Source organism: Leopardus geoffroyi, chromosome B3 (assembly GCF_018350155.1).
Source record: "Leopardus geoffroyi isolate Oge1 chromosome B3, O.geoffroyi_Oge1_pat1.0, whole genome shotgun sequence".
NCBI lineage: Eukaryota > Metazoa > Chordata > Mammalia > Carnivora > Felidae > Leopardus > Leopardus geoffroyi.
In genome coordinates, this window is record NC_059337.1 from 122,133,870 (window position 1) to 122,161,683 (window position 27,814).

The 27,814-nt window shown below is 53.2% G+C and overlaps 1 protein-coding gene across 8 annotated transcripts in view; it reads left to right on the forward strand.

Moving 5' to 3' along the window:
- The window catches only part of TMEM63C (transmembrane protein 63C), a 73,525-nt gene that overhangs the window by 32,958 nt on the left and 12,753 nt on the right, over positions 1-27,814 (forward strand). For all 8 annotated transcript variants that reach the window (XR_006705174.1, XR_006705175.1, XM_045451651.1 and 5 more), the window contains 15 exons: positions 4,643-4,804; positions 5,342-5,421; positions 5,838-5,919; positions 10,688-10,725; positions 15,144-15,286; positions 16,692-16,740; positions 18,715-18,823; positions 21,148-21,221; positions 21,844-21,924; positions 22,037-22,160; positions 22,899-23,032; positions 24,470-24,592; positions 24,975-25,128; positions 26,328-26,434; positions 27,404-27,490. Coding sequence is in view for 6 of the 8 variants with exons in the window: in XM_045451651.1 (XP_045307607.1) it covers positions 4,655-4,804; positions 5,342-5,421; positions 5,838-5,919; positions 10,688-10,725; positions 15,144-15,286; positions 16,692-16,740; positions 18,715-18,823; positions 21,148-21,221; positions 21,844-21,924; positions 22,037-22,160; positions 22,899-23,032; positions 24,470-24,592; positions 24,975-25,128; positions 26,328-26,434; positions 27,404-27,490 (1,535 nt within the window). In the remaining 2 variants the exon portion in view is untranslated. The remainder of the gene's footprint in view (positions 1-4,642; positions 4,805-5,341; positions 5,422-5,837; positions 5,920-10,687; positions 10,726-15,143; positions 15,287-16,691; positions 16,741-18,714; positions 18,824-21,147; positions 21,222-21,843; positions 21,925-22,036; positions 22,161-22,898; positions 23,033-24,469; positions 24,593-24,974; positions 25,129-26,327; positions 26,435-27,403; positions 27,491-27,814) is intronic.

Below are 27,814 nucleotides of genomic sequence, written 5' to 3' on the forward strand. Positions count from 1 at the left end.
AAAACCGTGGGCAGCCCTTGCAGAAAGAGAGGGGAACAGAAGGATGCTGATCTGGCAGGTAGAAGGATGAGTTCGTGTGTTTCCCTATTTTTGTGAGTTAGCACAGGGAGCCCCGGACCCGTCCTGCACACCACCCTCTTCTTTATTCCCTTCTCTGTCCCCATCTCCAAAGCCTCCCCAACTCCAGACAGCATTCCGCTGTACCCCTTGGAGCTCTGCGCCCACTTTTCATTTGACAAGTGTCTGTGTGATACTTCTGTGTCCCAGGCATTGCTCTCCATGACTGACAAATCTTAACCCAGTTATCCATCTTTTTTAAAAAAAAATGTTTATTTGTTTACTGAGGGGGAAGGGGCAGAAAGAATGAGAGGGAGAACCCCAAGCAAGCCCCATGCTGTCAGTTCAGAGCCCGATATGGGGCTCCACCTCACAAAGCATGAGATCATGACCTGAGCTGAAATCAAGAGTCAGACACTTAACCGACTGAGCCACCCAGATGCCCCCACTTACCCCTCTTAATAGCACTGCAAAGTGAGTACTAGTTACTAACACCACTCCCCTTTTGTAGATGAGTAAATGAGGCAGGGAGATCTTAAGTAGCTTGCTCGAGGTGACTAGTAAGTGTTGGAACTGGCATTCAGTGCCACAGAGCCCAAGATGCCCAGAAACACCCCCAGTTCCTGCAGCACCTCGCCTGCCCACTGGGAACTGAAACCAGAGACTCCCCAGGACGGGGCCTCCCTTACCACCCTCTCAGGCCTGGGGACGAGAGAGATGTATTCCTTGCTCCTCTGTGCATCTTCCAGACTCTTCCTTCCTTCCTGCTGAAGCCCCCATCTTGGACCCAAGGTGTCAGCCTAGACATCTCGCTCCCCGTCTTTGGTACAGGCGCTGACTCCCCCCCGCCACCAGATCACTCCCCTCCTTCCCAGAAGAGTTCAGTTCTTGCCTCACCGTCACGTCAGTGCTGTTCCCGTCTTCATTCTTACCGATTTCAAGATCCACCTGTCCGTAAAGGACATTCCAGCCTCCCGGTTCCTTGACACCACTCAGTCGCTGACTCTATTTTCATGCCCTAGACCTTCTCTCTACCCATAACCGATCCCTTCTTACTCTCAGTGCCACACAGCTCATTTTCCAACAGCCACGTCCTACGTGTCGGCTCACAGCTTGGGATACCCGACAGTTCTACCTCCGTGGACCCCTGTCACCATCCCTCGCCCATCTCGCGTGTCCTTTCTGTCCTTACCTGGCCAGTCATTAAAACGACTCCCTCGTGTACAACTCCAGCCCTCTCATTCTCCTACTTACTTGGGAAAACGTCTGCCCTGGTCAGGTCGAGCTGTCTGCCTCTTCCACAGCGGCTCACCTGCATCCACACCGATGAGCACAGCTGGGGGAGAGGCCTAGTGAGGCTGGCTGCTCTTGCTGCAGATTCAAGACCGTGAACCTCAGTGGCCCCTTAGTGCTGCGCGACAGTCCCACCGTGTTCTCATAATGCATTCACTCCACCACTTCTCTAGACTTCTATTTCTGCCTTGCGTCCTGTCCTCAAACATCCCACATCTGCCCACCACCTGCGTCGCTCAGCAACCTTGAGACTTGTTCCCCCTGCATCTGAGGAAATAGAAGCCTTGGGCGGGCGCACCCGCGAGCTCCACCTGTGCGCCTGCCTCCCTCCTGCTGCCGTGGGTCAGTACCCAGCTCTCGGCCAAGACCAACGTCTGCACTTGTGCCCCGGTTGCCGGCCCTTCCCACATCCTCGCATTGCGTCGGCAATGCCCTGTCTCCCCCGTATCGCCAGCCTTTAAGTTCTCACTGGCCCGTTCCCACCGGCATTCCGTGCTGCTGCACGGGTTTTTGTTTTGTTTTGTTTTGTTTTGCCTATTCACTATTGTGTCACCAGCATTAGTCTGGCACAAGGCAGTTGTTCTCTAAATACTTGTTGAGTGAATGAATGAATGAATGAATAACGAATGAGCCTACTTTTCTTGTGCTGCTGCTTCTCCCGTCCTAACCGCCTCCAAACTCTCATTCCCGTTCAAAGGAATCGTTCATGCCCACTGGCTCCAATTCTCCGGCCACCATTCTCTCTCGCACCTGTTCCAGTCTGGCCACCGACTAAACCTCCACGTTGCTTCAACTATGGCTGGTTCTCAGTTGTCATCTTACTTGGCCGCATCAGTGCAGCCGATCCCTCCCTTCTAGAAACATTTTATTTAGCTTCCAGGATGCCACCCACTCCTGCTATTCCTCCTTCCTCTCTGGCCCCTCTTCTAGTCCCTTTCTCGTTTCCTCCTCATCTGCCTCACCTCCCCGTGTTGGGGCCTCACCCTGCACAGACTCAGACCTTGAGCCTCACTCTGAGCTCACGCCTTCGGTGACCCAGTCCTATGCCTCCAACAGTCACCTGTCTGCTGGTGACTCTCACAGTTATGTCTCCTGACTCTCCTCTGAGCTGCGGGCTCACGTGTCCAGCCACCCGCCTGGCATCTCCACTTAGCATGTCCAGCACCCAGCTCCTGACCCCTCCTCCCACTCCTGGTCTGTCCCACCCAATAAAGGCACTTCTGCTCTTCGGCCCCAAAACCTCAGGGTCACCCTGGACTCCTCTCCTTTACACCCCGCCCCCACCACCCGTTGTATCAGCACATGCGGGCTTTACCTTCAGAATACTTCCAAAATCTGACCACTTCTCACCGCCTCCTCCCCTTCCATCCCAGTCTTGTTACCTCTTGCCTGGATTGCTATAATTTCCTCCTAACTGACCTCTCTGTGTTTACTTCTCGGCTTGCCCCGCTCCCATTTATGCTCAAACCAAGGGTCAGACTGATGCCTTTAATACATAAGTCATTTCACGTCACTCCTTGGCTCAAGCTTCACCCCCCTCACTCTCCCCTGTCCAAGCTTCACCCCCTTCACTCTCCCCTGTCCAGCCACATGGGCCTGTTTGCTCTTCTTGGAGGCTCCAGGCAAGCTTGTGCCCCCAGACCTTCTGCTGTGCCTGCCATGTGGTTTGCTCCCTCTGCAAGTCTTTGTCCAAATGTCATCCTCCCAGTGAGGTCTTCCCAGTCACCCTCTTTACCCTTCTGACCCACCATCACCCCTGCACTGCTTCTCCCCACCAGGATCCAATGAGAGAGGGTTTTTTTGTTTTGTTTTGCCTATTCGCTATTGCATCACCAGCATTAGTCTGGCACAAGGCAGTTGTTCACTAAATACTTGTTGAATGAATGAATGAATGAATGAATGAATAATGAATGAGCCTACTTTTCTTGAATGGGAGTGAAGAGTTTCTAGGATGAGACAAGGTCTGGAGACAAAATGAATGATTTTTTTTGTAATGTTTAGTTATTTTGAGAGAGAGAGAGCTCGGATCGGGGAGGGGTAGAGAGAGAGGGAAAGAGAGAGAATCCCAAGCAGGCTCCATGCTGTCAGCATAGAGGCCAACGCAGGACCCTATCTCATGAACTGTGAGATTATGACCTGAGCTGAAATCAAGGGTTGGATGCCCAGAGCGCATTGGTGGCTCAGTCAGTTGAGCATCTGACCTCGACTCAGGTCATGATCTCAAGGTTCGAGCCCACATCAGGCTCTCTGTTGTCAACACGGAGCCCATTTCAGATCCTCTGTCCCCTCCTCTTTCTGCCCTTCCAGCTTGCACATGTTCTCTCTCTCTTTCAAAAATAAACATTAAGAAAAAATTAAAAACAAAAAGAGTTGGACGCCCAACCAACTGAGCCACCCAGGTGCCCTGAAATCTTAGCTATTCTTTTTTTTTAATAGACTCCATGCCCAACATGGGGCTTGAACTCACAACCCTGAGATTAAGAGTCACATGCTCTAGCTACTGAACCAGCTAGGTGCCCCTGAATGATCTTTTAAAACCAGAACACTTTGCAGATAAATTTAAGCAGCTACCAGTCACTTCCAGTTTTCATCTGTGCTTCCCGCTCTTTGCTGAGTCTGGAGACCTATTGATGCCCATGACCATGAGCCCTACATTTGAGTCTCACCAAAATGCTCAGGCTCTGGGCAGGTGCTGATCTCCCTGGTTCAAGTTCGACCTGAAGACAGTGACGTTTACTGAGTCACTGCTATGTGCAGGGCACTCTATAGCTTTACCTCATTTAGTTTTAGGAAACTTCCTTCCCTGGAAACTGGATCAGAGAATCATAAGATGTTAGACCCTATCTGCACAGGCTTCCCATGAATGAAGTTCTGTTCTCCAAACCGAATATTTCCACTCTGGGGTCCTACCCACCTGTGTGAAGTTTGTTCATTTATATACAAGAAAAGTTTCACAAAGGTAGAAATAGGAAGATCCATTTGGATGTGCATCTCACAACTCTTGGTAAAGGGAGCGAGTGGTACAAAATAAAATCTCTTCCAGGGGATCTGGGACCTGGGCTCTTCTGCCATCACGGCCCTGGGTTTAAGGCAGCTGTGCTCCTCCCGGGTAGGGCTCTATGCCCTTTCAGGGCTAAGCCTCCCTGCCTTGACCTGCTACAGGCTGGCAATGGACACTGGGTCTGATGGGTATTCAGTGCACCTACCTCCCCCCCAACTCCCCGTCAGCCTTCTGCATTTGCAGAGTGAGAGGGATTCCTTGTGTCTGACCTGAGCACCCCTCTGTCACCAGGAAGATCCCAGGATGGCTGCCGTGCAGGGCAACCTGAATATGGTGAAAGAGACACAGAACATGACAGCACACAACTGCTTCAATTCTCAGAGCACCGTCCTGCAGGGGCAGCCCTTTGGGGGAATCCCCACTGTGCTGTTCCTCAACGTCATCTTGTGGGTGGTAAGTCCTGTGCCCCACGGTAGGCAGTGAGGCCTCAGAGGGGCGGACCGTCACACTGTCACAGGTGATACAGCAGGGGCCTCAGCTCTCCAGACAGACGTCAGCCACAGTGGTGGGGACTCCCTGAATGTCAGTCATGCCCAGGGCAGCCCGGGGAAGAGGGAACTGCAGGAACAGGCAGAATTCCTAGGATTCCCTTCCAGGCGCCACTGTCCAGGGACCTACCCGGCCAGTGCCCTCGGGCCTCCCTTCTCTTTCCTCTTGCTGATTTCTTCAAGGAATGTTCTTGTTGCATCGTTCTAAACATGACACCGATGCCTTCACTCTGCAAACTCTGAGAATCCACTCTGCTGGGAAGCTGCTGGGCACTGGGGATCCAGAGTTTAGAAAGGCATGGCCTCTACCCTAACAAAGCTGGCCACTTGTTGGAGAGCCCAGGAAGCCCCTGGGAACCTGAGGGACAGGATCTCCCCCACGGAGTTTCAGGGACCAGCCGAGCAGGAGACATATTCCCACATTCCCTTTCCCGGCCTACAGGTCATCATTTTGGTTTATTCCTTCCTCCGGAAAGCTGCGTGGGACTACGGGCGCCTGGCTCTGCTCATTCACAATGACAGGTGAGGAGAGGCCGGGGGTCAGGGCGAGCCAGCTGCTTGCTCCCTTGGGGGAGGTAAGGCCACAACCAGGATACAGCAGGTGTCATGCTGTCACCCACTCCTGCCCGGCTCTGGCCCTCCTCAAAAGAAGGGAACTTAGTGGGGGCAGTCATCTCTGGGCACGAGCCCACTTTTTTCTCAGATCTCAGACTTTCTGGATCGCGTGACTTCCCAGATACGTTGGGCACCTGGCAACAGGGGTAATTACTATCTGTACCCAGAGCTGTTTTCTCAGCACACAAGCTGAGATGTGTCTGGTACTGTATAAGAGGGGGTGACGGCTCTTGGCTTGGGAGCTGGAGAGACAGCAAGGTGGGTGGCTGAGGCCTTTTCTCTCCTTCTCCGCCTCCCTGCTCACTGATCTTCCTGGCCGGCAGCTTGACTTCACTGATCTATGGGGAGCAGAGCGAGAAGACGTCTCCCTCGGATATTTCCCTGGAGATGGAACACAAGGACAAGGTGAGCGCTGGGGTGGGCCTGGGCCCAGCGGGTTCCTGGCTCTGCCACGTGCAAGAAGGAGTCTGCTCATGATCAGGGGCTTTGCAACCAGCTGCATCCAACCTAGCATGTGACCTGGGACACACTCTTCAGCCTTGCCAAGCCTCAGTTTCCCCATCAGAAAGACGGGGATATTAACCATTCCTAACTCCTAGGATGCCAAATAAGAGTTAGTTGATTCCAATATTTTAAAGGGATTTATTTATTTATTTATTTATTTTAGAGGATGAGAGACAGTGTGCAAGCAGGGGAGGGGAAGAGGGAGAGAGAGAGAGAGAGAGAGAGTCTTAATCTTAAGTAGGCTCCATACTCAGCACAGATCCTGACTTGGGGCTCGATCTCACGACCGTGAAATCATGACCTGAGCCGAAATCAAGAGTCTGACCCTTAACCGACTGAGCCACCCAGACGCCCCCTTAAAGGAATTTCTAAAACTAAATTTCCTGCTTTTCTCAAATCTCCAACCCTCGCCACAGTCCTGGTCCTGCCCCAGCCCTGCCTCTGAGCCAAGGACTCACCTCCAACTTCATAGAGGAGAGTCCAGACATCATGCAGGGACTCCCTTAACCTCCTGCCTCCCAACTGTGCTCGATGGAGCCCAGTCTTCCTTCTCTTGCCTGTCGGATGCCAGGGCTCCACTCGAGCCTGTTCATTCACTTAGCTGGCTGCCGTGGCACACCTGCTGTGGGCCACTGCTGGTCTGGGACCTGGGCGGTGAACTAAATGGACCAAGTCCTGCTTCATGGAACTTTCTGTCTGGGTGAGAGACACCCAGACAGATGCACGTATTGGTGGTAAGTGCATGAACTCAAAAAGCGGCAAGGAAGGCACTACACAGTCATGGCACAGAGCTGGAGAGTTCCAGATGGTGTCAGGGACAATCTTGGGCCCTCCCTGCCACGGCCCACACTGCCTGTCTCCCTCTGCACCTGTGCTGCCCACTTTCTCACTCCCACTTACTCCTCCGCCCCTCCAGAGTGGCTCCCACCCCTCCGTTCCACCCAGACGAGCCATCGGTTGTCCCAGGCCATGAAATCCCAAGGGCTTTGCTGAGTTCTCATCTCATCTGGTCTTTCAGAAACATCCGGCCCTGTAGACCACCTTCCCTTCTTGAACAGGCACTTCCAGTCGCTTCTGTGCCATCACACTCTCTGGGTTTCTCTTCTGCCGCTCCTCTGTTCCTCCCCATCCCCTCTGCAGGCTCCTCTACCCCAGGGGTTTCCCTCAGCTGGTCCCAGACCTCCTCCTCTCTCTGCTGGGCGATGTCACCCACACTCCCAGCCTCGCCTGCCACCTCTGCACAGAACCCTCCTAAATTTCTGTCTCCAGCTAACCCTCTCTCTGGGTTCCAGACACATTTATCCAATGATCCTCAAAATATCTCCACGTGGAGATTGTAAAGGCGTTTGGAGTTCAGTATGTCCAAAACATGCCACGACATCCCTCCACCCACCTGTTCCTAGATCCCTGGTTTCAGACTCTGCCCACCACCCACCCAGGTGCACCCCCTGGGTCTGGCCCAGGCCCCCAGGTACAGCCAGTTCATTACCAAGTTGTATTGCTGTCACCCTCCCAGTCTTGTTTCTCTCTACCTCTCCCACCACCCCCCAGGCCAGGCCCCCATCAGCCTCTTGTTGGATGAGGCAGGGTGGCCTCTAACCAATATGTCCACGCCAGTGTCCTGCCCCACCCATTTTCCACCTCATCTGTCCTTGCCTCCCAACTCCCCCATCCCTGGCCACAGTGGCCACCTTTTAGATCCTTAAAAGTGCCACCTCCTTCCCTCCACAGGGCCTTTGGCCTGTCCTTCCCCCTCCCCCTCCCCGGTGCCCCCCCCCCCCCCGCCCGCCTCAGGTTAACACACTCACCCTTTGTTCAGATTTCAGCCCAAATGCCATTTCCCCAGGAGCCCCATCCCTGCCTTGTGGGTCCAGATCTTTGGTTTTACACGCATTGCTTTTCTTCAGAGCTCTTAACTCAGTCCGTAACAGTCCCTCATCTACCAGATCGGTCCAGGGTCTCTGCTCCCCCAGCAAGAGCAGGTGCTGACCTGGGCTGGCCCACCACTGTCCCCACCCCACCCCCACCCCCACCCCCAGCCAGGCCAACCTGCCATGTAATTAGCATCTGATTTGTGTTTGTTGGAGGCAGTGAGTGAGTAAAACCATATTCCTTCCATTATCATCCCTCCAAGAGACCTGGTCCCCTTATCTGCCAGGATCTGCCCCAAGCTGTGTGGAGAGCCTCAGACAAATTTGTCCTTTAGAATTCCTCTATAGAACAGGGACAGTCACGCCTACCTTACAAGGTTGACTCTCAGGTTTATTTTCGGAAGCATTGCTTTGGTTGGGGTTTTTTGTTGTTGTTGTACAATGGCAAAAAGATCATTTATTTAAAAATATCTGAGGAATCATTACAGCAGCAGTGAGGTGGTCAAACTGCAGAGGTAGAAATGAGACGGGCAGGGAGAGAGTCTGGTGAGGTGGCCCGTGGATGCCCTGGCCAGGATGCTGGGGCCTCAGCCAGGCCGAGTGGCGTGGGTAAAGCAAACGGGTCATTACCCCATGTGGTGGGAGTGAGGAGCTTGGGGCCACCAAGCGAGGTGCGATGAACTGACCACTGTCACTCAGTCTTGTCAGCTGAGCTGGTTCCTAGGACCTTGTGGCCATTGCCTGCAGGGATGGGACAGGAGGAGAGGCGGCATCTGCTTCTCAGGCCTGCTGTTCAGGTGCTCTGTCTTCTGAATGGTTTGCGCCTTCCCTAGCTGCGGTGTAAACCCAGGGGAGCACGTCCGCATGTGTGGGCCTGTCGTCCGTGAGAGAAGAGAGATATTGCACACATGCTCGCTCACGCATCTACGTCTGTGCAGTTTCTATAGGCACATAGGCCACACTTCTTCTCACGACCTCTGCCCTCTCAAGGACAGTCCTGTCCTGTGTGAATTCCAGGACTTGTACATGCCATGTGGGGTATACACCTTTGCACCTGCCATAGAAGGGGTGGAAGTGACTCCCAGGAAGGTGTGTCCCCCGCTGTGCACAGCAAACCTCCTCACCCACTAAATAAAACACACCCCTGTTTGCCCATAGGTGGTGGTGCGAAAAACTCTCCGATGCGGAGAGTGGAGTTCAGACTCTCAGCCCAACTCCTGTTTAGCAACTCACGACTTCCCTGGGGACTTTCACAATCAATGCCACCAGCATGCTAGTCCCCTTCATTGCTGTGACCCATACTGGGCATCTGTATATTAGTTCCTCAAAACATAACTGAGAACACGGTCCCCCCCCTAAGGTGGATGTCTGACCATCAGGCAACCCCATACAGGGAAGGGTACTTGGTGGGTCTTATACTGAATGGAGCGAGGAACTTCCTTCTGTTTTCCTATCACTTCCTTTTGGGAAATACCCTTCCCCAATCAGCATGGCGCAGGGGAATGTCAGCCAGGCAGGCTGCCTGTTTCACTCATGTACTTGTGATCAAATGGGGTCAATCAAGAGTTAAACCTTTTCCAAGATTTTCCTAAACCCTAGAGTATCCTGGAAGGAATCACGCACCAGGGCAACTTCACCAGCTATCAGATCTGGCCACTTTTAGGGCCATGGGCCCCAGCCCATCATCATGCACACTCTCCCTAAGCAGACTTCCTTTCTAGGCCCCCCCATCACCTCCACGGCTGAGGCTGCCTTTCCCCACCACCCAGAAACCCCAGACAGCAAGACCTTGAGAGAAAGGCATAATCAACAGGACTCTTCAAGTTTGTTTATTTATTTTTGAGAGAGAGAGAGAGAACAAGTGGGGGAGGGGCAAAGAGACGGAGACACAGAATCCAAAGCAGGCTCCAGGCTCTGAGCTGTCAGCACAGAGCCCGACGCGGGGCTCAAACCCACGAACCGTGAGATCATGACCTGAGCCGAAGTCGGACGCTTAACTGACTGAGCCACCCAGGCGCCCCAGTAGGACTCTCAGATGTAGGAGAAGAAACCCATCTCAAACTAGTGTTTAAAAAAAAAAAAGTAACACGTGGCTAGAGTGTGGGGAAATCCAGAGAGAAGTGGCTTCTTTGGGTACAACTTGATCCAAGTCCTGTGATGCTACCAGGATCCTCTCTCCAGGCTTTTTTTTTTTTTTTTTTTCCTCAGACAAGCTCCTGCCTGTAGCATCGAAGATGACACCAAGCCACTGCAGGCTCCATGGTGTTCACCAAGGTGCAGGAGCTCAGACGGAGAGAGACCCTCTCTCCCAACGCCCCTCTCAATCCCGTTAAGAGAATTTTGATCGGCCCCACTTGCATCATGTTCCCGTTGATCAGCTGACCACTGGTGGCGGACCCCTGCTTGACGGACAGCCCACCGGGCCACATGCAAGGGGGGGGGGCATTTCCCAGGCAGAAGCAATGAGGGACAGACAGAAACCAGCCAACGTCCACCCTACAAACGGTCCCTTCTCTCCCTCTGGTCCAAGACCCACTAAGCCCCCATTTCCTGTAACAGGATGCCACATGGCAGGAATGTGAACTCATAGCTCACTTCCGGGGAGACCTCTCCCTGGACAGTCACCACTGATTCCAGATGGAGCCCACTTCCTTCCAGGACCCATGCCCTTCTCGCTGCCATCTCTTGCCTGGAAGGAGGCCCCTTGCTGACGCTGCCTCATGTTTCCCAGGTTCCCACAGCTGAGGAGGGCAGGCCTGGGCCTGGATTTTCTCACATGTTCTCTCCTTTTTCCCCAGGGCTTCTATTCCTGGTTCTTCAACACCATCACCATGAAGTAAGTGCCTGAACTTTCCGAGCTTGTGATAGCAGCTGCCATATTTGGGTGGTGATGGGGGTGGGGCGTGCTGCCCTGCAGGTCTGGACCCCGGCCTGCGTTCTGGACCCTCTTCTCCACTCCCCACTGACTGCCTCAGCTCTGCCCAGGCAGGGGACGCTTTCTGGGTCACAGTGGGTGAAATGGGACCTGGGCACAGCCCACAGCCCTCAGGAAAGGACCATTTTCTCATGCTTATAAAAATGCTTTTATGGATCCCACACTAGGAAAAAGAAATTCTTCTTGCATAGCTATTTGCTTTCTTTCCGTGAACACCATTCATCGTATTGAAATGGAAAAGAAAAGACCAGGCAGAAGGGCATACTTCCTTTTGCCTCAGCACTGATTACAGAGGGACAGCCCCTTGTCCGCTTGCCTTCTGGATCTCTTTAGGGCCAGACCCCACTTGGCAAGGAGAAAGACCCCAAGTCACCTGTTTTCTCCTAATTACCCCACGCTTCATGATTTTGACTGCACCCTCCTGACTCTGCCCAGCTTCAGCTGAGTGCTTACCAGAACTCTCTGTCCCCACTGTGTGTATGTGTGTGTGCACACACTCATGCCTGTGCACACGGCTCTGCCTCCACCTCAGAGCCCTGTACATTCCTGGGTGCTCCCTAAATATCCCCCATCTGTCCTGCCCTGTCCACCTTTCAAAACCCTCCTCCAGGGTCCTTTCGTGCCTGGTGATGCCTGCCTTAGGGTACAGTCTCACTGCCCCTCAAAGGTCACCTGCAGCAAGGGGCCTGAATGGGCCTGCTAATTTGCTTTTTTGGCAAAGGTTCATAGAACTTCCTCTTGCGTGTGCCTCCACGCCCACCAGTCAGGCCCTGGCTGGGAGCATTCACACATTTTTCCAAGACCCCATCCCACCCCCTTGGGCCACCTCAGGGCACCCCCCTTCCTCCACACCTGCTGAAGGGGGCACGAGGCACCCTGACTGGGCCCTGGGAATCCTGAGCTGGGCTTAGGACCACTGGCCTCTGGTGTTTGAGCTCCAACCCCACTGATGGGGGAGTCCCCGTGGCCTTGCCTCCCGGGATGTCTTCATCATCCATCAGAGTTCCTGGTATCCAGAAGTGATACAGCTAGTTTGTGTGTGTGGTTCAGGGATCTTAGCCACATGTAGGGGGAGTGGAGGGGAAACATTTTATTTCTTGGCACCTTCTCTGGTTTTGCTTGGGTAAGTTTTAAAACATGCACAAGCTCACATTAAATATATTTTCATTAAGAGAGACCTGGAAGGCAACCCTTGTCCACAGTTTCGAGGGAATTTACTTTTTTCCTTTCCGCAAGCATTTGCCGATTTAAAACATGTTTAAATAATCAATAACGTGTCTGAACACTTGGAGCTGGTTACCCTGGGAGGCCATACGAGCTGGCTGCGGGTTCCTGGGCTTAGCAAGTTCGTGAAGGATGGGCCGGGGCAGAATGGCACATTAGCCAGCTCTTTACATGGGGAAGAGGGAGGGAAACCTGGGGTACATAGGCCGGCCTGAGCTGACCACACCCTCGGTCTTGGACAGCTGACTTTCTGGGTTTTCTGTTGTCTGCTGACCCATCAGCGGGTATATATGGGGGCAGGGGGAAGTGTTGCAAGAGAGTAGCGTACGTGTAAAACTTAAAACTTCATGCAGTACGCATCTCTGTGGTGCACATGTGAATATGAAATAAAAGAGGCACGTCACTATGTTGGTGCAAATCCGTGTATACAGCTATTCATGTGTGCATACCCAGACCTGCGGGTCAGTGGGAGGTCAGTGTGCACAGTAGTGTGTGTTTCTGGGTGAGAATCCTCCCCACTCCCCCACCCTACTCCATCCAAAGGTTCCTCCATGGGGAACTCATCGTCCAGGGAAGGAGGAAGGCTGGGCATTGTATTATGCATCCCGCACCCTTTGAGAACAGTGTCTAGATGGCAGCTTAATACATTTACTGATCAGGAACAAGGAAGCCAGAGTCCCAGTGTACAAAACCCACAGAATCTAGTTGGAGAGGCAAAGGTTAACAAGACTCACTGTATATAATTCATAATGGGAAAGTTATCATTGCTGTGCAGGGGGTATTTGGGGGACAAGAAATTAATTCCAGCTAGGGCATTCAGGAGAAGCAAGCTTTGAGCTAGGCCTTGAAGGATGGGGAGAATTTCCACTCTATGCCAAGTGCAGGACCCATCACAAATAAAGGACTACATGAGTGAAGGTTTGGGGCAGAGATGGGCAGGGAGCATCCAGCAATGGTCCGTCTAGTGTGGCCAGAAGCAAGGACACATGGCAAGAGAGAGGCTAAATGGTTGGGCTGGAAGGATCAGCTGGGATCTTGACTGCCATGCTGAGAATTCTGGGCAATACATCAAATGCTGTTTATGCTATAGTCACTAAGTTAAACAAGCACAACAACAAAAAACTAAAGGAGATTAACCAAGATGCTTAATAGTCATCTTGGGTTGGATGAGATTCTGCATGAATGATTTTCTTCTCCTTTGTATTTCCCAAGATTTCTTTTTTTTTTAATTATTTTAATGTTTATTTATTTTTGAGAGACAGACAGAGTGCAAGTTGGGGAGGAGCAGAGAGAGAGAGGGAGACCCAGAATTTGAAGAAGGCTCCAGACTCTGAGCTGTCAGAACAGCCTGATGTGGGGCTCGAACTCACAAACTGTGAGATCTTGACCTGAGCCAAAGTTGCAAGCTCAACCAACTGAGCCACCCAAGGCACCCCCAAAAATTTCTATAATAAAATTTCACTTTTCTTTTTCTTTCTTTCTTTCTTTCTTTCTTTCTTTCTTTCTTTCTTTCTTTTTTTTCTTAGAGAGAGAGAGAGAGCAGGAGCAGGAGAGAGGGGCAGAGGGAGAAGGAGACAGAATCTTAAGCAGGCTTTATGTTCAGTGCAGGGTCCCATGTGTGGCTAAATCCCACAACCCTGGAATCATGACTTGAACTGAAATCAAGAGTCAGACACAACCGACTGAGCCATCCAGACGCCCCATACTTTAAAATTTTTTATTGAAGTATAACACACACATGGAAAAGTCCACAAAAAATAAATGTCCAGCTCAGTTACAGCAAATCAGATCAAGAACTGGAACATTGCCAACACTCCATCACTTCCTCCTCTCCAAAGGGAGAGTATCCTGACTTCTAACTCCATAGTTCTATATTGCCTATTTTTGAACTTTGTATACGAAAACATACAATATGTACTGTTTGTCCCTGGATCTTTCACTCAACATTGTCTTTGTGAGGTTCAGCTATGGTTATTCATTTTTATCTCTGTATAGTATTTCGTTATATATACAGTGTTTTATATATATATCATTATATATATACATATATATGTACATATATATATCATGTATATACATACATTATCTCACAATTCTTGTGTCCATTTCCACCTTCGGTAAACGTTTAGGTTGTTTGAGGCTGTTATAAACAAGGCGTCTATGAGATTCTTATACATGTCTCTTGATATGTGCATGTGTTTCTACTGGAAATAATACTAGACCTGGAGTTACTACGTCATAGGCTGTGCATACATTCAATTTCCTTAGATCATACCAATTGCTTTCCAAAGTGGCTCTGCCGGAGTCGTACCCATGAGTGTGGGAGAGCTCCCAGTGCCCCCATACCCTTGCCAAGACTTGGTATTGTCTGACTTCCTAGCTTTGGTCAATCTGGCAGTATGGAGTGATATCTCTTTGTGGTTTTAAGAATTCCTTTTTAACTGACACATAAAAGAAACAACTTTTTAAAATATAGGATGCATCTTGGGGTGCCTGGGTGGCGCAGTCGGTTAAGCGTCCGACTTCAGCCAGGTCACGATCTCGCGGTCTGTGAGTTCGAGCCCCGCGTCAGGCTCTGGGCTGATGGCTCAGAGCCTGGAGCCTGTTTCCGATTCTGTGTCTCCCTCTCTCTCTGCCCCTCCCCCGTTCATGCTCTGTCTCTCTCTGTCCCAAAAATAAATAAAAACGTTGAAAAAAAAATTTAAAAAAAAATGGGATGCATCTTGATCTCGCTGGTGGTTTGTCTGGTGCACGCACCATGGCAAGCACTCAAAATGTATGAAGAAGCAATAAAAGATGGAATGAATGCTTGATTTCAAAAGTGCTTCTGGATTCCCAAGTGAGTGTCTGTAACCTAACTTCTGCCTTCGATACGCCTGTGAAATTCAGTGAAATACATTTCAGGCATAACAGAGGCTTTGAGATGAAGGGTGATATTTCTAAAAAAAAAAAAAAAAAAAAAAAAAAAAAAAAGAAAGAAAAGAAAACTTGGGGATAGGTTGATAATCTTCTCTTCCTTTTCTCTACCTCCCTCTGACTTAAGCTGTGGCCATGCTGGCTCCTGAGGAGTGTCCTTGTCTGTGTGTCTCTTCCAGGAACGAGGATCTAATTAGCAAGTGTGGAGACGATGCCCGCATCTACATCATGTTCCAGTATCATCTCATCATCTTTGTGCTTATCCTCTGCATCCCCTCCTTGGGCATCATCTTGCCCATCAACTACACTGGAACCGTTCTGGGTAGGCGGAGCTCAGCGCGCCCTGTGCCTGGGCCACTCGACCTAACGGGCGGCCTGGTAGGCGGGGCAGAGCTTGGGTCTTGGTAGTCTAGAAATCTAAAATTTAAGTCCACATCTTGAAACTAGTTATGTGACCTTAGGACAACCCAAACTTCTGTCCTCCCATGTGGAGACTGGAACTGGGGCGTCCTTCATCACAAGTGTGGCCCAGGACCTGGCCCATGGCAGACACACAGTAGTAATTCAGTCTGGAGCTGAATGTTTACCTGCAGCCCCACCCTACATCTTGCCAGGTCTTTGCAGAGGCCTTTTTATGGCATGTGACCTACCACAAAGATCCCTGAACTTGATCTCTCCCCATCCCCTCTGTGACAGACATAGCACTGGAAGTGTAAAATTGGTCTCATAGGAAGTCTAGCCACACTCGTTATAAGAGGGTCCTTTTGACAGAATGACATTGTGGGTGTAGACTTGACCCGCGTCTGCTTCCCAGAAAATACCTTTGCTCGATCTAGCAAATGACTTCTTATTATATTAAGCACATCAATCCCCCCAGGCCTCAGATCCTCAGCTGTCATGGGGATCGGGAGACGATGGGATCGGGAGACGATGCCAGAGCCTGGCACGTAGTGAGTGTCCGGTGAATAACAGCCAGTATTTCACTTAGAAATGTGAAGATGGACGGAGCTGAAGGCTGTACAACTAAGTGGTGTAGCTTAGCACCTTAAGTGCCCATGTGGCAGCCAGTGGTACCCTGATTCCTCAGGCGTCTGTTTCTCCTCAGCCAGAGGCAGACCTCAGTTAATTCAAGGTAGCACACAATGTGCCACGAGATACCACTGCCACAGTAACTTCTGTCTTTCCAGATTCCCTTCCTAAGAGCTTGTGTGTTGGCAATGATACATTATATTACATGTAACATAGATATGTATAGTAATATCAACGCAAGATTTCTGGACGCATTTCATAATACCAAGAGATGTCCAAACTGACAAACTAATACATTTTGCCAGAAGGCTTTACTCTGTGGAAAGGAGGCAATGTGACATTCTTGTGATTGTTGCCAGGGGTAACAGTGTTACTGATTTCTTCCCTCCACTCGTGCTGGGGCCCTGGGCTCCTTCAATAAGCATTTACTGGTGTCTGCTTGATCCAGTTGGGCACTGGGGATGCCTCGTCAAGACCTGGCTGTAGAGCCCCAACCAGCAGTCTCAGGAAGAAGAAGAGGCCTCTTCTGGTTTTTTGGGGAGGTGGGGGCAAGTTCTGGGGAACAAGAGGGGAGGGGAGGATGTGGGCAAGCATCTCTAGACCCCAGGCATTCATTTGGGAACCTCGAACGCAAGCAGCTCCCACACTCACTCAATCAAGGAACCAGCTTTGAGATCAGTCACTTTCTTCTCTTTCAGATTGGAATAGTCACTTCGGTCGGACCACCATTGTCAATGTCTCCATAGAGTAGGTACCTGATCGTCTTACCTCCCATTCTACTGGCTCAGGGTTATTGGTGGGGAAAGAAGGTCCAACTTGTGGGTCAAAAACATGGGCACTGCTCTGCTGCTAAGAAAGGCCTGGTTTCCTTGGGACCCATGTACTGACTAGGATGCCAGAAGTTGCATTCTCTTAGGGGGGCAGGACTCCTGCTGCCTCAGTGTCCCCACATCTGTAGTAGGTAGAACTACCCAAACTGGCCACTCCTGAAGACTTGGAAAGATGGTCCTGTTTGTTTAATATGTCCAGCCCCCAAGTGGCAAAGACCCTGTAGCAAGCAGAGGCTTGAGGTATTATTTCCTGCTCACAAAATAGAGCAAGTTAACCCTCATATAACCGAATAAAGTGTAGACCTGATTCCCACAGCAGGGGGACTGAGGAACCACATGACCTGAGTTTATGCCCCACCTGTGCCATTAGCTGACCCTGGGTCTGGGGCAATGCACCGCCACCCTGAGCTTTATTACTAGTCTAGTCTGTGGTGGAGAAAGAACTGTTGGACGTGATTCGTGGATTTCAACAGCAGCCAACCTGATCAGATCAACTTGTACTGAGCCGGATGTGGCCCTGCCGGTCCTTGCTGAGAAAACAGGCCCCCAGGGTGTCTCGGCCAGGTGTGGCTGACTTCCTGACAAAGCTGAAGCAGCAGGTGTGAGAGGGGGTTCACACGCTCCTGCCCCACCCCGGCCCCTCTGCCCCCCGCACCCTGCAATCCATCAAACTCCCAAGTCAGCAGAATGGGGCTGTGGCATCCTCTTAGGACCCCTTCCAGCCATCTCCTCCCCCGGCGCTGCCGACACCAGAGCAGAATTCACCACCTTCTCCCCGGCCAGCCACGGTGGGGGTGCGGTGCCTACACCTTCCCAACAAGATGTCAATTTTTATTTTTATTAAAAAAATTTTTTTAATGTTGGTTTATTTTTGAGACAGACAGAGCATGAGTGGGAGGGGCAGAGAGACAGGGAGACACAGAATCCGAAGCGGGCTCCAGGCTCTGAGCTGTCAGCACAGGGCCCAACATGGAGCTTGAACTCTCGGGCCACGAGATCATGACCTGAGCCAAAGTCGGAAGCTTAACGGACTGAGCCACCCAGGCGCCCCCAAGATGTTAATTTTAATAGGGCAGGAAAGACCCTTCAAAATCCATACATCCGTATTGGCAGAAAGCAGGAATGTTCTTTAGAGACCGTATAAACTTGCCGGCTCTCAGGAAAGGAAGATTGAGACATCTAGCTGAAGGGGGATGTTACGTGAAATGTCAGGCACTGGGATGAGTGGTGAGGAGATATTTTGAAGCGACACAGCTTTTCTCTCCTCAGACCGCACCAAATAAGGTGGGCCCTATTTCTGAACAGTCAGCTTGGCCAGATGCCCTGGGACAGCATCATCTGAGCCCAAAGCCCGCGTGCCACCACGCTTCCTACCCCATAGAGGCAGAGCAAACCCGCCAGGCCCTCCTCCCTCTGGACGCGAGTGTGACCCCCTGTCCCTCGCCACAGAGGTCAGATGACCCCTCCGCGTGGGCTGCTGGGTAGCCATGGGAGCCTGAGCTGCGGCCGCCAGCAGCACAGCACAGCGGTGAGGAGTCGAAGCACTTCCTCTGCCCGGGCTTACCTGCCAGGGCTGCCCCGGCTAGGAGTGACCTTGGGTAGGCCACCCGCCACTCTGATCAAATGAAGATAGTCACAGTACCACCCTCGTATGGTGTTAGGGTCTAGTGAGAAATGTACATAAAGCATCTAGTCCCAGCCTGGGTCTGCTATATAGGAAGCACTCAACAAACGTTAGCCTTTAGCAGCCCACATGGGGCACCCGCATCTTACCATGGCCGTCCCCTTCCAAGGTGCACCAGTGTCTGGATGCACCAGAGGGTGGCCCAGGGGAGAACCGGATGGGGTGGGAGAGGATGGTCTCACCCCTCCTGTGTCTTGTTCTTGGCAGGAGTAAGGTCCTGTGGCTGCATAGCTGCTTCTCCTTCCTCTATTTCGTCATTAACTTCGTCTTCATGACCCATCACTGTTTAGGGTTTGTGCCCAAGAAGAGCCATAAGGTGAGTAAGCGAAATGGACTCCCGGAACTACTCCCTGCCAGCCAGAGCCCTCCCCAGCTGGACCGTCCCACTGCCAGCCTGCAGAGGCACCCCACACGGGCACGTTCTGCACACCTGTAGGGGGCAGTCTCACCTGAGCGGCGCAAGCCTCCTGCTCTTAGCCCGGTGAATCAGCACCTGGCCCCTAGCACAGCTGTCCTGGGTGGTAAACCACTGAAACTCTCCCAAGCCAGCTGGCAAACAGCTGTTCCCAGGTGCCTCCTACCACTACACCCCGCTGCCTGGCCCCTCTCCAAAGACCCCCAGACCCCCACCATCCACAGACTAAAGGATTAACGAACCCCTGGGCCAGCAGGGGGGCTCCCATCCTCAGTGTTCAGTGCCCCCTGCTGGGGAATGCCCAAGTTCCTTGCCCTTCCACAGTCTCTGAGGTCAGAGACCCCAGGTCCTGGCCCAGTATCCTCCCTGTCCTGGTTTGGGTCACCCCACCCCACCTCCCAAGCAGGCACTGCGATAAGGAATAGCACAGCACTCGCCTGTTTTGAAGGTGATTCTAGGAAAGCCACTGGGCTGGGTGGGGGGGAGTGGGAGGGAGAAGAAGATGCAGATAAGAGGCAGCCATTAAGGAACGGGCACTTTGGGCAGCCTGGGGATCAGGCAGAACATGCCCCACCCCCCGAGTTTTCCCAGCCTGAGTGGGGTGGGGGGCCGTTGGGCACCTTCCCGCCAACTCCCCATCCATCAGCAGTGGAGCCTGCACTGGGGCCCTGATGCTTCACACCTGCTCCTGCTACTGGCAGTCCAGGCGCTTGAAGTGCACAGCTGCCCTGAGGGTGTAGACCTGAGGCCCAAGGGCGGCAGGTGGGCCCTCAGCACTGCCCGCCTGAGCCGCACCCAACCCGCACCCTCACCCTCACCTGCACCCCCACCTGCACACTCACCCTCACTCGCACCCTTGCCCTCACCCGCACCCCCACTGCCACCCGCACCCCAACCCTCACCCACACCCTTACCCACAGCCCCCCCCACCCTCACCCTCACCCACACCCAACCCTCACCCTCACCCCCACCCTCGCCCCAACCCTCACCCCCAACCTCGCCCACACCCCCACCCGCACCCCCACCTGCACACTCACCCTCACCTGCACCCTTTCCCTCACCCACACCCCAACCCTCACCCACACCCTCACCCGCAGTCCCACCCCCACGCTCGCCTCAACCCTCACCCCCATCCTCGCCCACACCCCCACCCTCGCCTGTACCAGCACCCTCACACGCACCCCCACCCATACCCCCACCTGCACACCACCCTCACTCCCACCCTCGCCCGCACCCCCACCCTCACCCACACCCCCACCCTCACCCTCACTCGCACCCGCACCCTCACCCTCACCCACACCACAACCCTCACCTGCACCCACACCCTCACCCACACCCTCACCCTCACCCTCACCCTCACCCACACCTGCACCAGCCCAGCAAGGGAAGGGGTGTGTGGGCCGTCCGGACTGTGGCAGAGAAGGGGAACCATGAAGACTAACACCCTTGGCTCTGGTGGAGTAGGACCAGCTCCCTCGACGCCATCCATCTTGAAGGACTGATGTGCTCTACCCCACCCCAGATCGCAAATCCACATGCCCCTGAAAGGTTACTCTGAATGCTTTGGCCTGCAGGCCTAGTGGCTTGGGCACCCCTGAGCAGTGTGGACTCAGCTACATCAGCTTTCCTTTTCATCACCAGAAGCATCTGCTGAGACTCCTGTCTCTTGCAGCTCACTGTCACCCTGAGGGGATGGGTCAGGAAGACATTTGAAGGGCTTCCCCATCACCTCCCCAGAGTCTAGCTCACCTCCTAACCCCCTGCCCAGGGTAATTTTGGAGACGGCCCCACTGACTTCTTGTGACATCCCGTGGCACAGCAGAGGTGCAGGGAGGCCAGAGTGATGGCAGGGTGAGGCCGTGCCGTCAGCCAGGAGCGGGAGCAGCCCCTGCCAGTCCCGGAGCTCCAGGCTCCCTCCCCGGCCCTCCCTGTTGACAGCTTCTGCCTCTTTCTCCCTTGACCTCAGCTTTCGTTGGCAGTTATTCTGGATCAGGATCACGGAGAATAACAGAGGCGTGGCATGCCTGCCTGCAGCTTCCCGCAGCCCACAGCCTGCTGACCTCGGGGACACAGGCCAGGGAAGCTGGCACTGAGCTTCCCCAGCAAGAGGGCAGCCTGGTTGAGTAGCAAGCCTGTTCCAGACAGTTCCGGGCCACCAAAGACCCAGACATCCAGGAGTCCTGTGTAAACACACTCTTCTCTCTCCATTTGCCTTCCCCACTTAGGTCACCAGGACACTAATGATCACCTATGTCCCCACGGACATCCAAGACCCAGAAATCATCATTAAGCATTTTCAGTAAGTCGGTCAAATGGACTGAAGCATGGATTGCCTCTTCCCGGTAACCTTGCCTGATTCTTCATGTGGGTAGTAAGCTGGCATAGGATGGTGGAGCGAGAGAGACACCCCAGGTGATAGCTCATCCTGGGCTTGGCTCAAGATTAGCTTTCCAGAAAGGGGGAGGCCCTGTGGCCAGAGCAGGCTTTCTGAAGTCAAGGGATTTCCCGCATGGCATGCGCGTGGTGGGTGTAAATTTCCCTTCCCTTGCTGCTCCAACCAAATGCCTGGCAAGCTCCTGGACAAGTTATCTAGAGCAGGTCATCTTGGAGCGTCTTTTGTGACCCAAGGTCCTAGCCCCAGGAGGTAATTATTTCTCCTGGGCAGCGATTTCTAGCTCTGTCCCCACCTGGCTCTATTCTGGACCATATGGGAAGGATGTGGCAAATCTTAGATGACCAGGGATCAACTCTGAAATTTGACCTTAGGAACGAGTAATGGGGTCTCCCATCCAAGAACAGGGACCACAGACAGCTGAGCCACTCAGCCCTGTGGGCTATAGTTCTGGGGGGCGGATAGTGTGGGGAGGATGGCATATCCCCAGCACCACAGGCTAGTTCAGCATCCATGTCTGTGGCTACAGTGAGGCCTATCCAGGATGTGTGGTGACCAGAGTCCACTTCTGCTATGACGTCAGGACCCTGATCGATTTGGATGATCAGAGGTGAGTCTGCAGCGGGGTCTGTCTGGATCTGGGGTGGGGGTACAAGGGGAGGATGTGGCTCTGCTGGTCTCCAGCCACAAGATCCCTCCTCCCACTGCCCACCGGCCAACAGGCGCCATGCGATGCGGGGCCGGCTCTACTACACTGCCAAGGCCAAGAAGAATGGGAAGGTGATGATCAAGATCCACCCCTGTTCCCACCTGTGCTTCTGCAAGTGCTGGACCTGCTTCAAAGAGGTACCTGGCCCGGGCATCAGGGGACACAGCAGAGGAGGGGCTGGGGCACTGGGTCTCCAGCTCTGTCCAGGGCTCTGGACCCTTGGGCCCCATTCAGATCTGCTCTGGTGCTGTGGCACCCAGCTCCTCCCTTCTTTTCCCTCCTCCTCCCTCCTGCCTCCCTGTAGAGAATGTAGAGGAGCTGAAGCCTTTCTTGGGTGACCCAGGGAGGCTTGCTCATGCCCACTTCTAGTCTTGGATGGGAGGACCAGAAAGAACACAGTAGACTGCTGTAGGGTGCCAGGCCTTAGGCTCTCAAAGGGCTAGGACTGAAACATTTGAAGGCACTGGGCTCCATCTTCTTACCCAACCACCGTGGCTAGGAGGAGGCCACAGGGTAGGACCGAACTCTAGCCAGTCCAGAAAAAGAATCATCCCTCTTCTCCAAAAATGCCGCAGACACATTCTAACGCTCCTTTAGAGTCCAGCCCAAGTCCAAAAGCACCCCCGACCCCCAGGTGTGCCTTACCTTCCCCAGATCTAAGAGCAAGACTAATTTCAGAGTCATAGCCTCTCCCTGTTCTCAAGTTGGGATCTTGGAGCCCACTGGGATCCTGAGCTCTTTGCCAGGCTTTGAAGGGGGTTGGGAACGGAACTAAGGCCTCAGGCCCACCACTCAAGTGGAAAAAGGCCAATGCCCAGGTGAGGTCTTCCTGGAGCTCTGGCTTCCCCAGCTCTGAGAGCCAAATCTCACCCCAGGTAGATGCAGAACAATATTACAGTGAGCTGGAGGAGCAGCTGACTGATGAGTTCAACGCTGAGTTCAACCGCGTTCGGCTGAAGCGTCTGGACCTGATCTTTGTCACCTTCCAGGACTCCAGGATGACGAAGCAGTGAGTGCCAGGGCCAGCAGCTTGCTGTGCCCAGCCCAGCCCTGCGAGTGGGCTTCTGCTTCTGTGAAACCATCCTCTTTCACCTCATTCCAGCCAAGGGGGGAAAGAGAGAGAACCTCCCTCTAGTTTGCCATGTTCTGACCGCCCCTCCAGCCTGCTGTGTTCTCCGCAGGCAGCCGCCATCTTGCTTTCCAGAGCATGTCTGCATCCATTTCCCCACAGCTGCCAGACTCAGCTTGTCTCCAGAGATACCCAGGCCCTGGGCTCCCCATTCCCTAGGTCCTTGCTTCAGCACGGAGGTGTTAAGGGTAGACATCTTGGTTCCTCTTCCAGGCCTTGACAAGAGTGAATCCATTTTTCCCCCATTACATATTGCTCCTGTCCTCACCACAGGTGAAAGAGTCAGAGTAGAGACGCTCTGCTTGCTCTTTCTCCTCTCCTGCTGCAGGTCTCCCCTAATTCATAGCCTTACAGCCTCCTCCCTCCTCTGCCCCAGCCTCTGGCAGCTCTACCTTGATAGGGAGTGGGTTAGATGCACTCTGGAATGTTCTGGAAGGATCCTAAGGACAGGGTCAAATAGATGGGAACCCCAGAATCAGTCCCTTGAGGATTGTGGGGGCCCTCCTTTCTCTTAGGGAGCCTGGTTGTACATAACACTTGGTCTTCACTCACCCATACCCTACAAAGGAGCAGTGGAACAGCCTAGAATTTAGTCAGATACAATTGTGTGCAATTTTGCAAGTCACTTATACTCTCCAATTTCTTATCTGTCCAATTTGGTTCCTTATATCTTCCCTGTCCACCTCCCAGAGGGATACAAAGGGATATGTGTTCTATTTAGTATATATGGTATATCAAACAATATACCAACGTGAGACAACACTGTTTCTTTTCTGACACACTGTCATTCGGTAGAGAGGATCTGAGGTTTAATTACAGCAGAGATGTGAATTAGAAAACCAAAGACCCAGGGCCAGCATCTGCCCCTCTTTGGTTGTGTCTCAGGCACCTCAATTTAGTAAGCCGTGCAATTGGGGCTATATTCATCAACCATTAGCTCAGTGTCAGGCATACAGAAAGAACTCACGTGGTAGCTATTAATACTAAGATGAGGCTGAAATTAGTACCTCTGGCACCAACCTCAAAGAGCATGTCTTTGTGCTGTCACTGCTATTAAGGGGGAAGGACATTAACTGAGAACCATGTGGTCCCCTCCCTTCCGGGGTGGTCCCTCCCTCTGTGCCCCTTTTCTCCAGGGACTAGGCTTTAGGAACTGCCCACCTCTAATGTCCTGAGAGGCATATCTGAGGCTTCAAGAGTCCCTAGGAAGTGGGGTCCATCTCTCTAGGACCCTGGCATGAGACCTCTCCTAAGTCTGTTGTCCTCACACCCAGACCTCTCTCTCCTGCCCATCCCCGCCCCCCACCGTCTCTGCAGCATCCAGGAAGATTACAAGTACATCCAGTGTGGCGTGTCCCCCCAGCAGTCCTCGGTGTCCACCACCGTCAAATCCTACCGCTGGAGGGTTGCCCTTGCCCCACACCCTAAAGACATTATTTGGTAAGCGCCCCCCTCCACTGCTCTCCTCTCCCCTGTTCCTTTGAGCTTCGCTGAGATTGAAGAAGGGGTGGGAAGGGAATCGGGACCCGTTCTCCTACTCTGTTACCCACGTATGGCTCCCACTGGGCTGGCAGGGCCCTGTCCTCTCCAGCACCACGGCCTCTGCCCCCCCCCCCAAACCCAGCCCACCACAGGTGCCTTTACAAAAGGTGTGACTGAGGGGAGGATCCGGGCCTGTTGCAAGCAGGTCTGGGCCCAGGGGGCTGAATTAGACCAGGGCAGTCTGGGTCTACAGCTGGTGTGCAAGAAACCGCATGTGGGACCTGTCTAATGGCTGGGACCTGAGGTCCTAAGTGCATCTCCCTCCTCCATCCCTCCCCAGGAAACACCTGTCCGTCCGCCGCTTCCATTGGTGGGCCCGCTTTATCGTAATCAACACCCTCCTCTTCTTCCTCTTCTTCTTCCTCACCACGCCTGCCATCATCATCAACACCATCGACATGTACAACGTCACCCGCCCCATTGAGAACCTGCAGGTGCCACCTCTGCTCAGGCCAGGCATGGGGGCCCCAGGGAGATGAGGGAAGAACCCAGGCGAGGACGGGATGGGGGGCCCCTGGAACGCGGCTCCAGAGCCCTTGCACCACCACCATTGTGGAGGTGGCCATGGCTGTGTAGATGGTGGTGTAGACTTTCCTTTGTTCTAAAGGGGACGAATGCACAGGTCGTTGCCTATCTTAGGGACTGGAGCTGGCAAGGAAGGAAAGAGGGGGTGGTGGTGCTGCAGGCAGGTTCTGGGGTGGGGAGCTGGGCAGGGGATGGGCAGGCCAGTCTTTAGATTGGGCCACCCAAGACTAGCTGGAGGCACAACAGGTGCAACGGTGTGGCAAGTGTGACTGCTCTGCCCTCCCCACTTTCTCTCGAGCTGGGGTCCCTGGTTTGAGGGGTAGGGTTGAGGGTGGGGAAGTGTGAGGTCAGCTCCCATGCAGCCATCCAAGAGAAGCAGGACTTCCATTTCCCTCATGCCAGGCACACCTACTCCATGCTGAGGGCGGTAGGCCCTGGAGGGGCCACCCCTGAAGTTAGAGGATGCTTCATACTGACATGGGACATCAGAGAAACTGGACTGTCCCGTCTCCAAATCCTATAGCCTCAAGGCCATTATAACAGGCCTAGAAGGCCTCCACTTGCATATAATCCCCATCCCTACTCCAGCAACACGTGCACACACAGGCCACACGCCTGCTGCTGCTTGCTCCTGCCCTCTGTTGTCAAGCTCACAGAAGGCCCACAAAGCACCACCCTAGGGATTCTTCCTTCACACCTTCCCCACTTCTATACCTCCTTTCACACGACATCACAGGGAAAGTAGTGTCTTCTCTGTGAGCTCTGCCATATCAGTGACAGCAGCTGGCTCTGGCCCTAGGGCGGAGTCACCAGGAAAACCCCAGGCCATCCCTCTAGGGACCTCAGCCTAGAACACCTGTGCCCCTTGAAGACAGAACTTGACCTTGGGGTGTCAGCCTCTGCCCGCCACCAGCCAGGCAGACCCCTGGCCAGGAAAGCTGACGAAGAAGGCCAGGTCCGCTGCACAGCCTCAGGGAAACCAAGCCCGCTCTGGGACTGAGCTGGGGAAGATGAGGCCAGAGGTGTGGGAGAAGCAGGGGTGGCCCGGAAGGGGAAGGGGTGCTTCTTGCACTGATATGTCTCTGCCCTCCTCCGCTCTACCCTACAGAGCCCAGTCATAACCCAGTTCTTCCCCTCCCTGTTGCTCTGGGCATTTACAGTGATAATGCCTCTGATGGTCTACTTCTCTGCCTTCCTAGAGGCCCACTGGACCAGGTGAGATGGGGGGCCTCCTCTCCCAGCCCTGCTGTTTGCTCAGCCCCGGCCCCTTCCCCTGCCCACTCCCCCACCAGCCATCTGGCCTAAGGAGCGGAATTGACATAGGGGTGGATTTGATACCCAGAACCATCCCAAAAGACTAACTTTTTTTTTGAAAGAGGGGTCTGAGTTGTCTCTGGGCCTCTGGGCTCAGGGACCCTGAGACAGGACCACCATATCAAGCATGTGAGGCCCAAACCAAGCCCTTCTTGGGCTGCTCCCACAGCCTCCAGCCATGCACTGGGGCGATGGAGCTGTAGGCAGAGCCACAGTGCTAGGAACTCCAGACAGAAGGCACCGGGGGAGGAGGAAAGAGCAGGACTCATCTGAAGAAGGTCAGGAAGGCAGTTGCAGAGGAGCCCATGAACTCAATCTGACTGTAGACACCTGTGGCCCGGGCCGTGCAGCGCCAGCATTTTAAACAATGGGAGCTATTTGGCCCTGATAGTTCTATGGTGGTAGCTGGTGGGGTAGAAAGTATGTACCACATCCTGGGCTTTTGCCAGAAGGCTGTGTGGGTCTCAAAAGTTATTTCCTGCACCAGAAGCTCCTACCATCCTACCAGGCAGTAAGCCAGGGGGCTTGTCCTGACAGAAACCCTTACTGGTCTTTTATCTGGCCAAGAATGTGGCTTATGTTGATTATTAAAACTGCAGGGATCCTGATTATCATTGGTAATGTCCCTCTAACAAAGGTGTCAAGCACACAGCACATGCGTGCCCTTCCTCCCCGTCCCGTGCCCAAGGCAGACATCACTAGTTGATTATGCTACTCCTCCCTGCTGCAGCATAGCTCTCAGCGCTCTGTGGGGATGGTGTTGGATGCACTGTTCAACCAATTTTCTAGCCCAGGCAGCTGCCTCTGTCTTTCCCGTCATTCTGTAGTTAGGTCCCTGGTTCTTATCTCGTATTTCTTTGTTCCCTTCAGATCAAGTCAGAATCTGATCATAGTGAACAAGTGCTACATCTTTCTGGTGTTCATGGTGGTTATTCTGCCCTCTATGGGACTGACCAGGTACCTCACCTCCAATTATCCCTCCTCTCTCAGACAGGCTCACCCTAGAGTTGGAACCTCCTGTTTCAGATACTGTAGGCCTACCTGTGCTTGCGGCAAATCCATTCCTCAAAGGACAGTCTGGTGCCTGTCATGAGCCTAGCATGAGCCAGGTTATCATGTGAACTCTAAGGTGTCAGCTGTCAACTCTGCCTTCAAAGAGCTTATCAGCCAGCTGGGGAGACGAGCCATGGCTGTCAGCTGAGAGCCCAAGGTGGAAAAAACACAGCCAACCTGCAGTAGAAATTTGGAAGAGGGAGAGAGCACTGTGGGAGAAATACCTGG